We start from the raw sequence: 13,415 nt of genomic DNA on the forward strand, positions 1-13,415 counted from the left end.
TACTAGAGTCAGTACCTCCACCAGACACTTGGACAGTGTTCTAGGCCAAATCCAGCCCTTCTCCTGGTCTCTCTGTTATATTATGGCTAGACTTTGTCCTATTCCCTTGAGCTACCCTACTGTGTGCCCCAACAGGAGTACCTGGAATTTCGGAAGGAAAGGAGTAAGATGCTGCTATCCAGGAGAAACCAGCTCCTTTTGGAATTCAGTTTCTGGAATGAGCCTGAGCCTCGTGAGGGCCCCAACATTTATGAACTAAGGACGTACAAGCTGAAGGTGATTCTGGGCTTCCTCCCTGCCCCACCCCCTTTTTTCCCCCCTCAGAGCCAGACTGGAGAGGCCATGGGGATTGAAGGTCCACATAGCTCTGCATCCGGCCACTACTGTGCTTTCAACCCAGACCAGCCACATTCCTATCCCACATCCAGCTAATCCAAAGCCCTAGATGCTTGTCACATACTTGCTGTGTGCAACGCATTAGGGAAAGGATTAAGGTACTGAGAAAACACAGCCCTTCCCCTGAAGAGCTCATAGTCTACTGAGGTCATAGACACAGAAACCTGGTAACAACAATGATGAAACCATAATTCACATTTCTGGGTCCCCTCCCCAATTTAATAAGCATTTATGAAATACTTCTTATTCAATACAAATCCAAAATGAAACAGTCTCTACCATTAGGGAGCTTATATAATTTTTTAAAATTAGATCCTTTTAAAATGATTTTGTTTTTTGAAAGTTTTTATATTGGTCTCTTTTTTTTTTACCCCATGTTTATTTCCAAGTGTATCCTGCCCTCATCTCTACCCTTTATGCCATTCTGGTAATGAAGAATAAAACAAAAGAGAGAGAAAGGAGAAGGAAGAAAAGCAGTTCAGCAAATCTAGTCAACTTGTAAAGTCATTCTGTTAGGCTACACAGTGTTCCCAATCTATTGGCCCCCACTCCTGAAAGGAGATCAGGAGCAAATCCCATTCCTCAAGTGCTTGAAGCTTTACAAAGTCTGGCGAAATACATGGCACCAGTACTGCTCGCCCCCATTTTACAGATAGAGTTCACTGAGGCTCATCAATGTGAAATGGTTTGCAGTGAAGAATAACTCAGCAAAGTATTGTGTGAGATCAGAGGATGGAAAATTATCTCTGACAGGAGAAATCGGGGGAGGCTTCCTGGAAGAAGTAACCATGAAAAAAAGAGTAGAATTCATTAGATGAAGAACAGTGATGGTCCCACTTAATGCTGAGATAAGGTCCAGGATTACAGTGAACTGAGGTTTCTGGAATGGATGGTGTCTCTTATTGGCCTGGGAGCTGAAGTTAATACCAGAAAGTCAGTGTCTGTACTGTCTAATCCCTTATGTTTCCTTTCAGCCAGGAACCATGATTGAGTGGGGAAACAATTGGTAAGTAAGAGCTCTGGGTCTGAGAGGAGCATGGGGGTGGAGGGAGACCATTCTTAGTCTCACCAAGACCTCCTGTCATTTTCTTAAATGAATAACATATTGCTGTCTTGGTTTTACATCCTTTCATTTCCCAACCTTTTCCTTCAACATACTCCCTTCCAGAGAGCCATCTTTTATGATGAAGAAAAAATTTGAGCAAAACTAAACCAAAACATTTGCCAAATCTGACCTAACATGTAGCATTTCACACCCATTGTCCACCACTTTTACAACGATGGGAGGGAGGTACCTTCTCATATCTCTTCTTCAGGGCCAAACATAATCGTTTTAATTGCTCAGAATTCAGTTTCACTTTTTCTTTTTTCCCATTCCCTTGTAGTCATTCTTTATGTTGTTTTCCTGCTTCTACTTATTTTTCTGTGCATCAGTTCATAGAAGTCATCCAGTACTTCTCTGAATCCTTCATATTTACCATTTCGTGCAGCACAATACTATTCCATCACATGCATGGACTGTAGTTTGTTTAACCATTCCCTAGTTGATGGGCATCAGCTTTGTTTCCTATTCTTTGATACCTCAAAAAAAGAAAAAAATAAATAGCCCATCACTGATTTTTTTGGGGTTTTCCAGAACCTTTTGGTCATCAACTTCCATGAGGCATATGATCTCTGTGTCAAAGGATAGGCACATTCTGATAACTTTTCTTGGTATATTCTAATTTGCTTTCCAGAATTGGACCAATTCACAGCTCCACCAGCAATGTATAAACGTTCCTGTCCTTCCACCACCCCTCCAACATTGTCTCTTCCCATCTTTGCCAATTTGCTGCCTGTGGTCACTAGGGCTTCTCTTATAAGCCCTTCAGAATCCCTTGGCTTTCTGTCTCCTTTTTGGGAAGATCGGGGCTCAGATGGGAGAGGCTAGGTTTAACCTGTCAGTCTCTAAGGCAGCAGTAGAATTCTCCCCATCTCCATCTTTCTGCTTTTCCCCTCACCAAGCTTGAGAAACTAACAAGTTTGATACTCAATGGCATTCATCTAGGTTTGCCAAGCATGTGATCTCCATCATAGCAATATAAATTATTATTATTTATATATTTATAGAGTATTAAGGTTTGCAAGGAGTTTTACAAACATTATTTCCTTTTATCTTCACAACACCCTGAGAGGTAGATGCTATTATGATCTCTGTGTAGACGGAGGTTAAATGACTTGCCCAAAGTCAAGACAGCTGGTACGTGTCTGGAGTCAGGTCTTCCTGACTATAGGCCCAGCATTCTATCCACTGCACCAAATGGCTGCCCCGCCATCACCTTGTGAGGTGAGCCAATTAATTGGCATCAACTTCATTTTCTCTTGGAGAACTGAGGCTCAGGGTGAAAGTGACTTGTCCACAGTGACACAGGTAGGAAAAGTAGACCTTCAGATTCAAACCCAGATCTCCTGGTTCTGAGATAGGTATCCTTGACCCATCACTAGAGCTTGGATTATCTTGCTCCAGGCCAGGTCAACCCCTAAACTATGGCCTCTTCCTAACTTCTAATCTTTCCTCTTCCAGGGCCCGAGCGATCAAGTACCGTCAGGAAAACCAGGAAGCTGTGGGCGGCTTCTTCTCCCAGATTGGAGAACTCTATGTGGTCCACCATCTCTGGGGTAGGTTGTCCCCATTGCCAGTTGTGGGTCAGAGGCAACTGGGGATTAGCAATCTATTTTACTGATTCCCTGTTTTCTGAAGTGTGGCCCCCTTGACTGACTAAGACAAAAGAGGAAGAAAAATCTTGAGAACTTAGAAAAGAGAGAGTTTCCTTCCCCCGGCCCTGTAAATGGTAGATTGGGGCCTGGAGTGTCCTCTCTTATATGTGGATATGAGCTATACCATCTGCTATAAGTAAACAAGTAAAAATATCAGTCCAAATCTAGGCAACACATTTTAGGGCAGAGGTTTTCGATCTTTTTTGTATCATGTCCCCCTCTTACCCCCTTTGGCCATCCAGTGAAGCCTATGGACCCCTCCTCAGAATAGTGTTTGTAAGTGGTTGAAAGAAATGGTAAATTTCAGTTCAAGATGAGTGAAAACAGATATAATTGTTTTCCCAGTCAATTTCGCAGAGCCCCCTAAAATTTTTCCGTAGACTCCTTTATGTTCTAGAGCAAGGGACATGTGAGTCCTACCTTATCCTTCCCTGCTCAGACTGTGTCTGGCGTCCTGTGTTCAATTTAGGGTGCCACATTTTAGGAAGGACATGGGGGAGAGGAGGGCCAAGATGGTGAGAGTACTGGAGACTGGACCATGTGAAGACAGATGAAAAGAGCTGTGGGTGTGGAACATTGAATATACTGACAGACTTTGATGTGTACGTGCACCTGCATTTATTTCTTGCCTTGTTCATAGTGACGGCCGGCTGGGTAGGGATAGATTCTGAAATGAAGGTGATGGAAGACCAAAGCGATCTGTATAAATTTAGAATGAAAAAGACAGAGAAAAATTGGGCCTGTTTAGCCTAGAAAAGATCAGGCTTAGTGGGGATTTGATGACTGTCTTCTTTCTTTTCCCCTGAACTTAAACAACTCCAATAAAACGAGCATTTGTATTTACATATAAAAAGTAGAAGAGAAAAAGGAGGATTATTGCAATGGGCTGTCATGTGGAAGAGGGATTAGCCTTGTTCTGCTTGGGCCCAGGGGGCTGAACCAGGAGCCATGTAAGACACAGAGATTTAGCTGGATGGCGGAAAACCCCAGTCCCTGTGACAGCTGCCTCCAGAGGTGGCGGCGGGCTGGCCCCTCCTCTTTGGAGATCTTGAAGCAGAGGCTGGACAGTGTCAACGATATTGTTGAAGGAGCTAATTATCCATTTGGGGCTTGGACTGGATTCCTTTTGAGATCCCTTCCAGCTCAGGAATTCTGTGACCTCCATTTAGAATCTTACAATCTTATGAACAAATCCTTAATGCCCACAGTGCCAGCTCCCATTTCTTTGATTACATCATCATAAACGTTCCCTTGTGGTCCTTGTGACAACTCAGGAATTCAGCATATTTTTGTTTCAATTTCACGGACATTGAAACTGACAGGTTGTGGGACTCTTCCTTAAGCCAGCGGCAGACCCTGGATTTTGACCCGTGTTCTGTGGATTCCAAGGTCCATGAACTTTCCATTATCCCACTGTTCTGTGATCTAATACCAGTAGGGATAAAGGTGGCTCTAAGCCCATTAAGACACTCATGGGCACCCTGGGTTAGCTTATGGTATGTTTAGGCCGGTACTTTGTCCCATTCCAGTGGTGACTGCAGCTTCTTTACATTTGATGTTGTTGATGTCCCATACTTGGCAAAGACAGGAATCGCTGAATCTGGGAAATGGAAGGAACCTCAGGGGGCTCTTCCTCATTCTCCAACCCATACACCAAAGGGCTTCCCATCATAACCTGCCCAACAAATGGTCTTCCAGCCTGATTGATGACCTCCAAGGAGGAAGAGCATGCCCCCTCTCTAGTCAGCCCCTTCCATTCTGGGAAAGCTCTCATGGGGTAGAAGAGTGGGGGGAAGTGTTTCCGCCAAGCCTAAAGTGGGGTCTTTGCACCTTCCCCTATTGCTACTGGACCTTTCCTCTGGGGACAAATAGAACAAGGCCGATCCTCCTTTTATGTGATAGTCCCCTTCAGATCCTTGAAGATAGCTGTCATTCCTAATCTCTGCCCCCCCCCCAGGCTTTTTTCCTTCAACTAAGGGGCATTTCCTTTCTTTCACCAAAATCCCCAAGGACTAGCCAGAGTTGACCTGGAAACTTGGGCCTTCCCTGAGGGGAAGAGACAGTAAACATTTTTTGTACGTAATAGTATTTTATTTTTTTCCAATTACATGTAAAGATAGTTTTCAATATTTATTTTTGTAAGATTTTGAGTTCCAGATTTTTCTCTCTCCCTTCCCTTCCTCTCCCCAAGACAGCAAGCAATCTGATATAGGTTATGACAGTAAAAATTGATTAAGCACCTACTGTGTGTCAGATGCTGGGCCTGTGGGTCTTAGCTCCTCAGTAAGGTGGAGAAGTCTTTGTGGAGACCCTACAAATGTTTCTAAGCTGGAAAAGAAAAAGAAGAAGTACCGCCTGGCCTGAAATCCCCATTTAACAAACACATCATGTTTCTTCCCCTAGCCTATAAAGACCTGCAGTCCCGGGAAGAAACTCGAAATGCCGCCTGGAGAAAGAGGGGTTGGGACGAGAATGTGTATTACACAGGTAAGGTGCTTGGCGGTCCATCCTGTTCTCAGCATCTGACCTTCTCACGACCACCCCCCAAAACAGCATTTATGAAATGCCTAATGGTTCCCAGGCGCTATGCTAGGCACCCAAGATACAAAGACAAAAGCAGAGTCATTCCTGCCCTCCAGAGGGTCACATTCTGTCAGGGAGGAGGGAGCTAGGTGAGAAGCAGTATGGTGCCTGGCCTTATGGAGAGGACCTGACTTGGAATTAAGGCTTCGTTCTAGCTGCGGCACCTTGTATGAGTCTCGGGGTCTCAGTTTCTTATCTGTGAAATGGAAGAGTTGTTCTAGGTTGTCTCTGAGGCCCCTTCCCGCCTTGAATCTTTGAGCCTATGATTTCTGACATTTCGTGTGTGTGTGTGTGTGTGTGTGTGTGTGTGTGTGTGTGTGTTTTCTCTTTCCTCCCCGTCCACCCCTATAGAATGTAAGTGCCTTGAGGGCAGGAACTGGTTCATTTTTGATTTTGCATCCCCAGGTCCTAGCAAACAGTAGGCAGTTAATGAATGCTTGCTGCTTGTTTGCTTGATACTCAGCAGCAGGAAGATAGGTAGGGTTTTAGCTTGAAGACATGGATGAGAGAGGTTGAGAATTAATGCTCTAGTGTCTTTGAGCTCTCCTATAGTAATTATTGGCAACCCAGGCAAATGGACCATCTCCCTCATTCGTTCATTTGACAGATATTTACGAAACATCTACCTTTTGTAAGATGCTGGGCTAAGGTACCTTTACTAGACATTTACATGGTCCTCTCCATCAAATGAAGGGGTTTACTTCTCGGCCCTTTCCTCTTTCCGTTTCGGCTCCATCCTGCAGTCTCCCCATGGGAGGGACCTTGGATAATGTCTATATGATGAGTTATCATTTATAGTGCTTTTTCATAGCCTTTTCTGAAAGGGAGGCAATACAGATCTTATGCCCATTTTACAAGTGAGGGAACAGAATCTCAGAGGGGAAAGGCAGTTTTTTCCCAGACATACAGCCACAAGGAATACAAGTTCTAGACTCTGGGCTCTTTCTACCAGCCCATGCTATTTCCTGATCTGTCTAGAACTGGTGTCAGTGAACTATGGCCCACAGGCCAACTCTGACTTACTCCTTGCCTTTTTATACAGACTGAACTAAGGATGGTTTTTGCATTTTAAAATGGTTTTACATTTAATGTTCATGTAATAATTTAACACATGTATGCTAAATAATAATTTACATTTAATATAAAACCATTCCTATCTCTCAGAGCATACAAAAACAGGCATTGGGCCAGATTTGGCCCATAGGAGATGTTTGCTAACACATGCCCTAGAGGATAGGTGTATGGCATTGTAGCTGGGGTTGTCACTGTGTCATGGTGAGTAGAGAGGCGGCCTCGGAGGGAGTCAGGAAGGAGCTGGTTTTAAACTCTGCCTCTGCCATTTATTGACTGTGTGGCCCCAGGCATGTCACCAAGCCTCTCAACACTCTGGGCAACTCTCCGTGGGCCAGTGGCTGATCTGTACTTGCAGAGGGGGTTAGTTTCCTCATTGGGAGGTCTTCGTAGGACTGGTCTAAAAGGGTATCGGAAGGGTACCTGTTGGATGAGTCACAGCAATTACACAGGACACAGTTGGCAAATCTGTGTAAAGAACACAATCTAAGAAGTGGGTGGTAGAAAGGAGAGAGGGCTGGTCGTGAAGCAACAGCCAAGGATAACCAGGGACAAGTGCATGCCCCCTGGGTGCACACACCATGGCAAGGAGGAAGGGAGGAAGGTCTCCAGCATGTTGGGTGGACCCCAGGGGGTGAACTTATGGGAGACCCTGGACAGGAATTGTCCAGGATGGGCTGCTAGCAGCGTCATTGAAGGGAATGCCATATCAGAGCTCCACTGGCATCTCAGACTTCACAGGGCAGTAGCCCGGGAGATAATGGATGAAAAGGGCTTCTCAAACTTTGAATCACTGTGGAAAAGTCCCTAGTTATGAAGGGAGGGGTCCTCTGCACAGCCCCAGTGACACTGATCCTTTCTTTCCACAGTCCCTCTGGTACGGAACATGGAGTCTCGTATCATGATTCCCCTGAAGATCTCACCCCTCCAGTGACCCTGCGGACTCCTTCCTCATCCCTGGAGGGAGCTGTTAGCCAGAAGAGTCCCTCTCCTCCCCTCCCCAGACACTCCTCCTTCCCCCTACAGCCCCTCTGATCACCTCATGCCCCACTTCCCCTGCTCCCCCCATCCTCTCAGATGCCTCATTCCTTCTTTGGGGTCTGATGGACTCCTTGGGGAGTTAGGTCAGGCTGAGACTAGCTAAACACCTAGAACTAGACCAAGAACTGGCTACTTCTAATTTCTGTCCTTCTCCCTTCTCCCCTTTCTGTTCTTCCTTTGGTTTTGGGCAGCTAGGTGACTCAGTGGATAGAGTTTGGGGCTTGGAATCAGGAAGACCTGTGTTTAAATCATGCTTAAGATACTTACTGGCTATGTAACTAGCTGGGCATCTCCCTTCATCTCTCTGGGTCTCAGTTTCCTCATCTGTAAAATGGGGATAACTACCACCACCACCTACCTCACAGAATTGTGAGGAGCAAACAAGATAACATATGTAAATGGCTTTGCAAACCTTTAAGCTATCTGTCATTCTTCTAATTCTCCTGGTTCTGCCAATTCCGTATCCCTCTGGGGAAGTCTGAGCAGATCTCAGCTTCTGATTTCCTTTTCCTAAGGCCCCTCAGCTCTGGCTGCCCCAGCCCAGTCTCCTTCCATGTGAACGGCATAGATGCAATCACATTTACATCCGCAGGGGTGTTGTCCTGTGGTCAGAGCTTAGAGGCAAGAGCCTGAGGCCAGGCCTACCTCAGCCACTGGCTTCCCTCATACGCCTGAGCCAAGCCCCTCTCTGCTTCTTAATCCAGGCTCTTATATGATTCTGAACCAGTGAGAGGGCTAACGGAGGTCAGGACTGTTGGGATGGGGGTTTTGAGCCCAGCTTCTGGGAAGATGGAGGCTCCCTACCGAGGCCAGGGTCCTGATGGAAGAACAGGCTTGTCGTTGTGCTGCTCCACGAAAGCATTCATGGGTATGTCTGGGTTAGCGCAGCCACCTGCAGGCAGAAGGGGGAGCTCTCCCACTAGGTTTTTTGTAGAGGTCTAGGCTGGGCTCTCCCTGTCCCGCCACAATCTCGGGACTGGGGGCTTTGTCTGTCACCCTGCTCTCTCCTCCCTCCTACATTCCTCTTGGGTCTACAGTCCCTATTTCTGTGACTCTCTGGTGCCACGTGGGGATCATTGAATACCTGGGAGGGGCAGGGTTGGGTCTCTGCAGGTCCCCGTCCCCACGAGGCTTGTGCGCATCCCCCTCTGGGGCAGCCTGTCCTGAAAGTCACCGACTGACCTAATTAAATATTTCATAGAAATGGTGTTTGCTCTTCTTCACTTGCCAGGAATCTCCCCCAGCTGCCCCAAGATTCCAGAGATAGGAGAGATTGGAGCTGGTGAAGGGGAGGAACTCAGAAGCAGCTCGGAAAATGAGGTTGGAAGCAAAGGAAGCAGACAGGGCTGGAGCTTTTCAGTGAGACGCCTGGGCAGAGGGCACATTGGGAAAATCACGGGGGTGAGCCTATTTCTCTTGAAGGATCTAGAGTCTAGGGAAGGGAAGGCTTGGGAGCTCTTTCTGAAGGGTGGCTTACCTTGTTCTTCTTAGAGGACAACATGGGGGGAGCAGTGGGGGAGAAGGGGGAGCTTCGAAGAGGCAGATTAGGCATTGTGTCAAGCAAAACTTCCTCCTTACAATTAAAACTAAAGCAATGATGCTGGTTTGAGAGTTGGAAGGACCTCAGCAGCCATCTGGTCCAGCCAATACTGGCAAAGGAACCCATATTATAACATACCTGTGTGCTTGTCTGGCCTCAGCTGGGAGACCTCCCAAGGATGAGAAAATGATCAACCCTCCAGGCAGTTCATTCAACTTGAGGATAACTCTCATTGTCAGGAAATCTGTCCTGGTATCAAACCCAAACTGACTTCACTGCAAAGACCTCCCCTTTCCTTCAGCTTTTCTTAGTTGTAGAAGGGTATTTTAATTTAAATATAGGGGCAATTAGGTGGCAAAGTGGAAAGAGGGCAGTATCTGGAGTCAGGAAGACTAGAATTCTAATCCTGCCCCTGATATTAGCTGTGTGACTTTGGGCAAGTCACTTTACCGCCATCCCCAGCGCTCAGTTTCTTCATCTGTAAAATGAGGACAATAATAGCACCTACCTCACAAAGTTGTTGTGAGAATCAAATGAGATAACATGTAAAATGTTTTGCAAACCTGAAAATACTGTATAAATGCTAGCTCTTATTAAGCATGTGTACATGAGTCACCTCAAATTGATGAGATTGCAGCTATATTTGAGGAGGGTTTTTGTTTTGTTTTACTGAGTATGACTGGACTTTATGGAAATGAATTCCATTACTTTATAACTAAATTCTGTTTAACCCATTTGACTTTTAAACCAGCAATAGGGAACAGAAAATTTGATCCAATGAGTACAATTACTGTTGAAAGTAAGCCCTAGAGTGAGAGGGAAGGAGAGTTAGGAATGTGGTGGGGAGGCAGGGGTAGGGGATCCAAGTTGGAAGGCTGGAGAGAGGCAGAGAAACATCTAGCACCCAAATACCTACTTACTCCTGCAAAAACCTGAAATTTGCTCCACATTGAATAATGATCAAGACAATTACTATATTTCAAGAAATCACAAATGAAAACTACCCAGATTTATTAAAACCAGAGGACAAGATGAAGATGGAAAGAATCCACTGATTACCTCCTGAAAGAAACCCCAAAAGGAAAAGTCCTAGTAATATCATAGCCAAAATGGAGAGCTTCTACATCAGAGAGAATGTGCTTCAAGTATTCAGAAAGAAGCAGTTTAAGAACCAAAATCGGGTTCATACAAGAACTGGCAGCATCTACTAAAAGCCAGAGGAGAGCATGGAATTCAGCATCCAAAAGGCAAGAGATACTGGTTTACAACCAAGAATAATTTACCCAGCAAAGTGTAAATTTATTGGAACAATTAATGGGACCTTACTTAATATTACTATATTAATGGAAGAAAACAAATAAGTTTCCCCTTCAGAATTGTAATGCCTTCAAGGGGCATTGAAAGAATTGAATAAGAAAAACAGGAATTTTGGGTTGGATTGGTTCTGTTTTGACTGTTTTTATAGGGGAAAAATGAGGGAGAATGCAAAGAATATACCTGTGTAGAATGGAGGAAAAAGGGAGTAGAACGTGTTTCTCATAATTGGGATGGAGGAGAAGATAAGTATCTTAAAACATGGAGGAAGGGATAGGAAAAACATCCGGTGAAATCCTTATGAGAGTCAGACAAAAAAGGGTTAAACACACCCCTGGTTTGGCATAGAAATAAATCAAACAGCAAAGAAGCTGGGATAGGAGGGAGTTTTAAAAGGGGTGATAATACCTGGGAGGGTGTGCTCACCAGCAAAATAAACTTCTGGATCCCGAAGAGAAGAAAAGAACTAGAATCTAAGGGAATGCTCAACGATTAGGAGAATGGCTGAACAAACAGTGGCCCACGAATGTAATAGAATGTGATCATACTCTAAGAAATGATGAAAGAGATATTTTTAGACATGTAGGAGCCGATACACAGTTAATTGAGCAAAGTATATATGAACAACAACATTGCGATGAAAAATGATTCAGAAAAAACTTAAGAACTCTGAGGGAGACATTTGGCCAACCAGGTCTTCACTGGATCCGTGAGGAAGAACAGTACCCTATTCCTGACAGAGGGATGATGGACACTCAGGCTGCAGAAAGATATCTAGATATCTAAAGGTATATTTGTAGGTGGCCATTGTGTGAATTTATTTTTCTTGACTGCTTGTTATAAGAGTTTTTCTTTTTTATGAAGAAGTGAGTCTGTACATAGAGCACTGATTTGGAGTCAGGAAGACCTGAGTTCAAATCCAGCTTCAACTTCTTAGCAATTGTGTGATCCTTCGCAAATCACTCAATCCCCCTCTGCCTCAGTTGCCATCTCTGTAAAATAGGGATCATAATAACACCTGCCTTTCAAGATTGTTTTGAGGATCAATTGAGATATTTGTAAAACATATCGAAATAAAGTGCTAATTGGGGAGTCGAGAAAGGAAATGAGCAAGAACCAACAAAGACCACTGAAACATTTTTTTGAAACTATATGAAAGAACAGAAGGAAACACAGTTGAGAGGGCCAGTTCTGAAAGTGATGTAAAATTGATTGTATACTTTTAAGTGTATGTAATGGAGACTCACTATTTTCTGTGTTTCGATATGTTAATGGAAATGCTTATTATTACCTTTTTTTTTTTTTGGCATTTAAATTCAAAAATAAAATTGAAGAGTGCTGTATGTCACATCAAAGCACCTGGGTTTAAACCCCAGTTTTATCACTTCCTATCCTTGTAACCCTAATCAAGTCACGGACCTCTTGGGGCCATGGGTTCTTATTTGTCAAATAAGTAGGTTTCACCAACTTCTCAGAATCCCAGACACGTCTCTTAAGACTTAGAAATGAGAAGCCTCTAAGACTATAAGTTGCAGACAAGGCATTGACCTGCATTGCTCGAGGATGTCCCTCGATGGAAATTCCCTTCACCATTGAAATGATAGGGCTGTCCAATAAAAATTGCTTGAAGAATGCCTTGCCGGAAATCAGGGATTCTCAGGGATGGAAGTGAGACAAAATACCTTCCACCTCTCAGAATCCCTATTTTCTTTCAAGGCACAGCTCCAACTACAAGTGCCTTCTCTCTGCGGTTGATCAATAAATGCTATATTATCCTTGCCTTGGCCTCTTATTTCTACCTATCTGGTCTGCTTAACTGAGGTTAAGTGACTTGGTCCTGCTCACACAGCGCAGCCGACGGCAGAGGTGGGATTTGAATCTGGGTCTTTCGCGTTGTATACCTGGCTACGTTGCTCCTAACCAGGAGCGCACTTTTTGACACTTGGCTGCCGGCGGAGCAGAGAATAGCGCTCCGACTCCGGAGCTGAGCGCCTGGGGCCACTAGGGGGTAGCAGAGAGCCCCGGCGCGCGCTGCTCCTTCCGCCTGATTCTCTATGGTCCTCGGGTGGGCGTGACTCGGGCTCTCTAGCCGCCGGAAGCGGAAGGCTCGCCGGCTCTGGTTTGGTCTGTGGTGTCGGCTGCCGCGCTGCTTCCCCCGTATTCCGCTCCGGGCCTGTGGGCGTCGAGGTCCTGCTTCCGTCCGACCCCCGGACGACCACGGGAGCCCCAGCGGCCTCTCCGAGCCCCGGCCGGGCCTCAGGTACCTGCCCTCCGGGGTCGCCTCCCCCATCCCGTCCCTCCTCCGGCCAGGCCTCCCCCCAGGACCCCCAGCCTTCCGCTCGGCCCCTCCCTCTGCTCTTCCATCCCTCTGCTGTGCCCCCAGCTTTCCAGCTCAAGCCTTCCCTCCAGCTCTGGCTCCCCAGGGGCCGGGTCCCCCCGCTTCTCCGGTCTCCATCTCAGCTCCGCCCCCATCCCACCGCTGAGTCTCTCTCCAGGACCCCCAGCCTTCCAGCCGGGCCCCTCCCCCTCCAGACTCTTCCCAACGGCCTCCCGGCCCCCACCCTTCAGGGTAACGGCGCTGCCGGGGCGACCTGACCTTAGCCAGACGTTTATGGGGTGCCCGCCGTGGGCCGCTCCGCCCCCCCGACTGCCCAGGGGGTTCCCTGTGCTGTAAATGAATGAGTGAGGCTGCTCTGGGAATGTGCTCTTTCCG

The 13,415-nt window shown here is 46.1% G+C and overlaps 2 protein-coding genes across 4 annotated transcripts in view; both read left to right on the plus strand.

Moving 5' to 3' along the window:
• The window catches only part of NIPSNAP1 (nipsnap homolog 1), a 41,593-nt gene extending 32,541 nt beyond the window's left edge, over positions 1 to 9,052 (plus strand). The window contains exons 6-10 of the mRNA XM_069081738.1: positions 136 to 276; positions 1,371 to 1,402; positions 2,960 to 3,054; positions 5,557 to 5,640; positions 7,677 to 9,052. Coding sequence (XP_068937839.1) covers positions 136 to 276; positions 1,371 to 1,402; positions 2,960 to 3,054; positions 5,557 to 5,640; positions 7,677 to 7,741 — 417 coding nt within the window. The 3' untranslated portion in view covers positions 7,742 to 9,052. The remainder of the gene's footprint in view (positions 1 to 135; positions 277 to 1,370; positions 1,403 to 2,959; positions 3,055 to 5,556; positions 5,641 to 7,676) is intronic.
• Positions 9,053 to 12,783: 3,731 nt separating this feature from the next.
• Positions 12,784 to 13,415, plus strand: part of THOC5 (THO complex subunit 5) — a 32,050-nt gene continuing 31,418 nt past the window's right edge. For all 3 annotated transcript variants that reach the window (XM_069081705.1, XM_069081706.1, XM_069081707.1), the window contains exon 1: positions 12,784 to 12,962. The gene's annotated coding sequence lies outside the window, so the exon portion shown is untranslated. The remainder of the gene's footprint in view (positions 12,963 to 13,415) is intronic.

Source organism: Petaurus breviceps, unplaced genomic scaffold (genome assembly GCF_028583685.1).
Source record: "Petaurus breviceps papuanus isolate PSGF00001 unplaced genomic scaffold, PetGlider_PUasm1.0 99, whole genome shotgun sequence".
Taxonomy (NCBI): domain Eukaryota; kingdom Metazoa; phylum Chordata; class Mammalia; order Diprotodontia; family Petauridae; genus Petaurus; species Petaurus breviceps.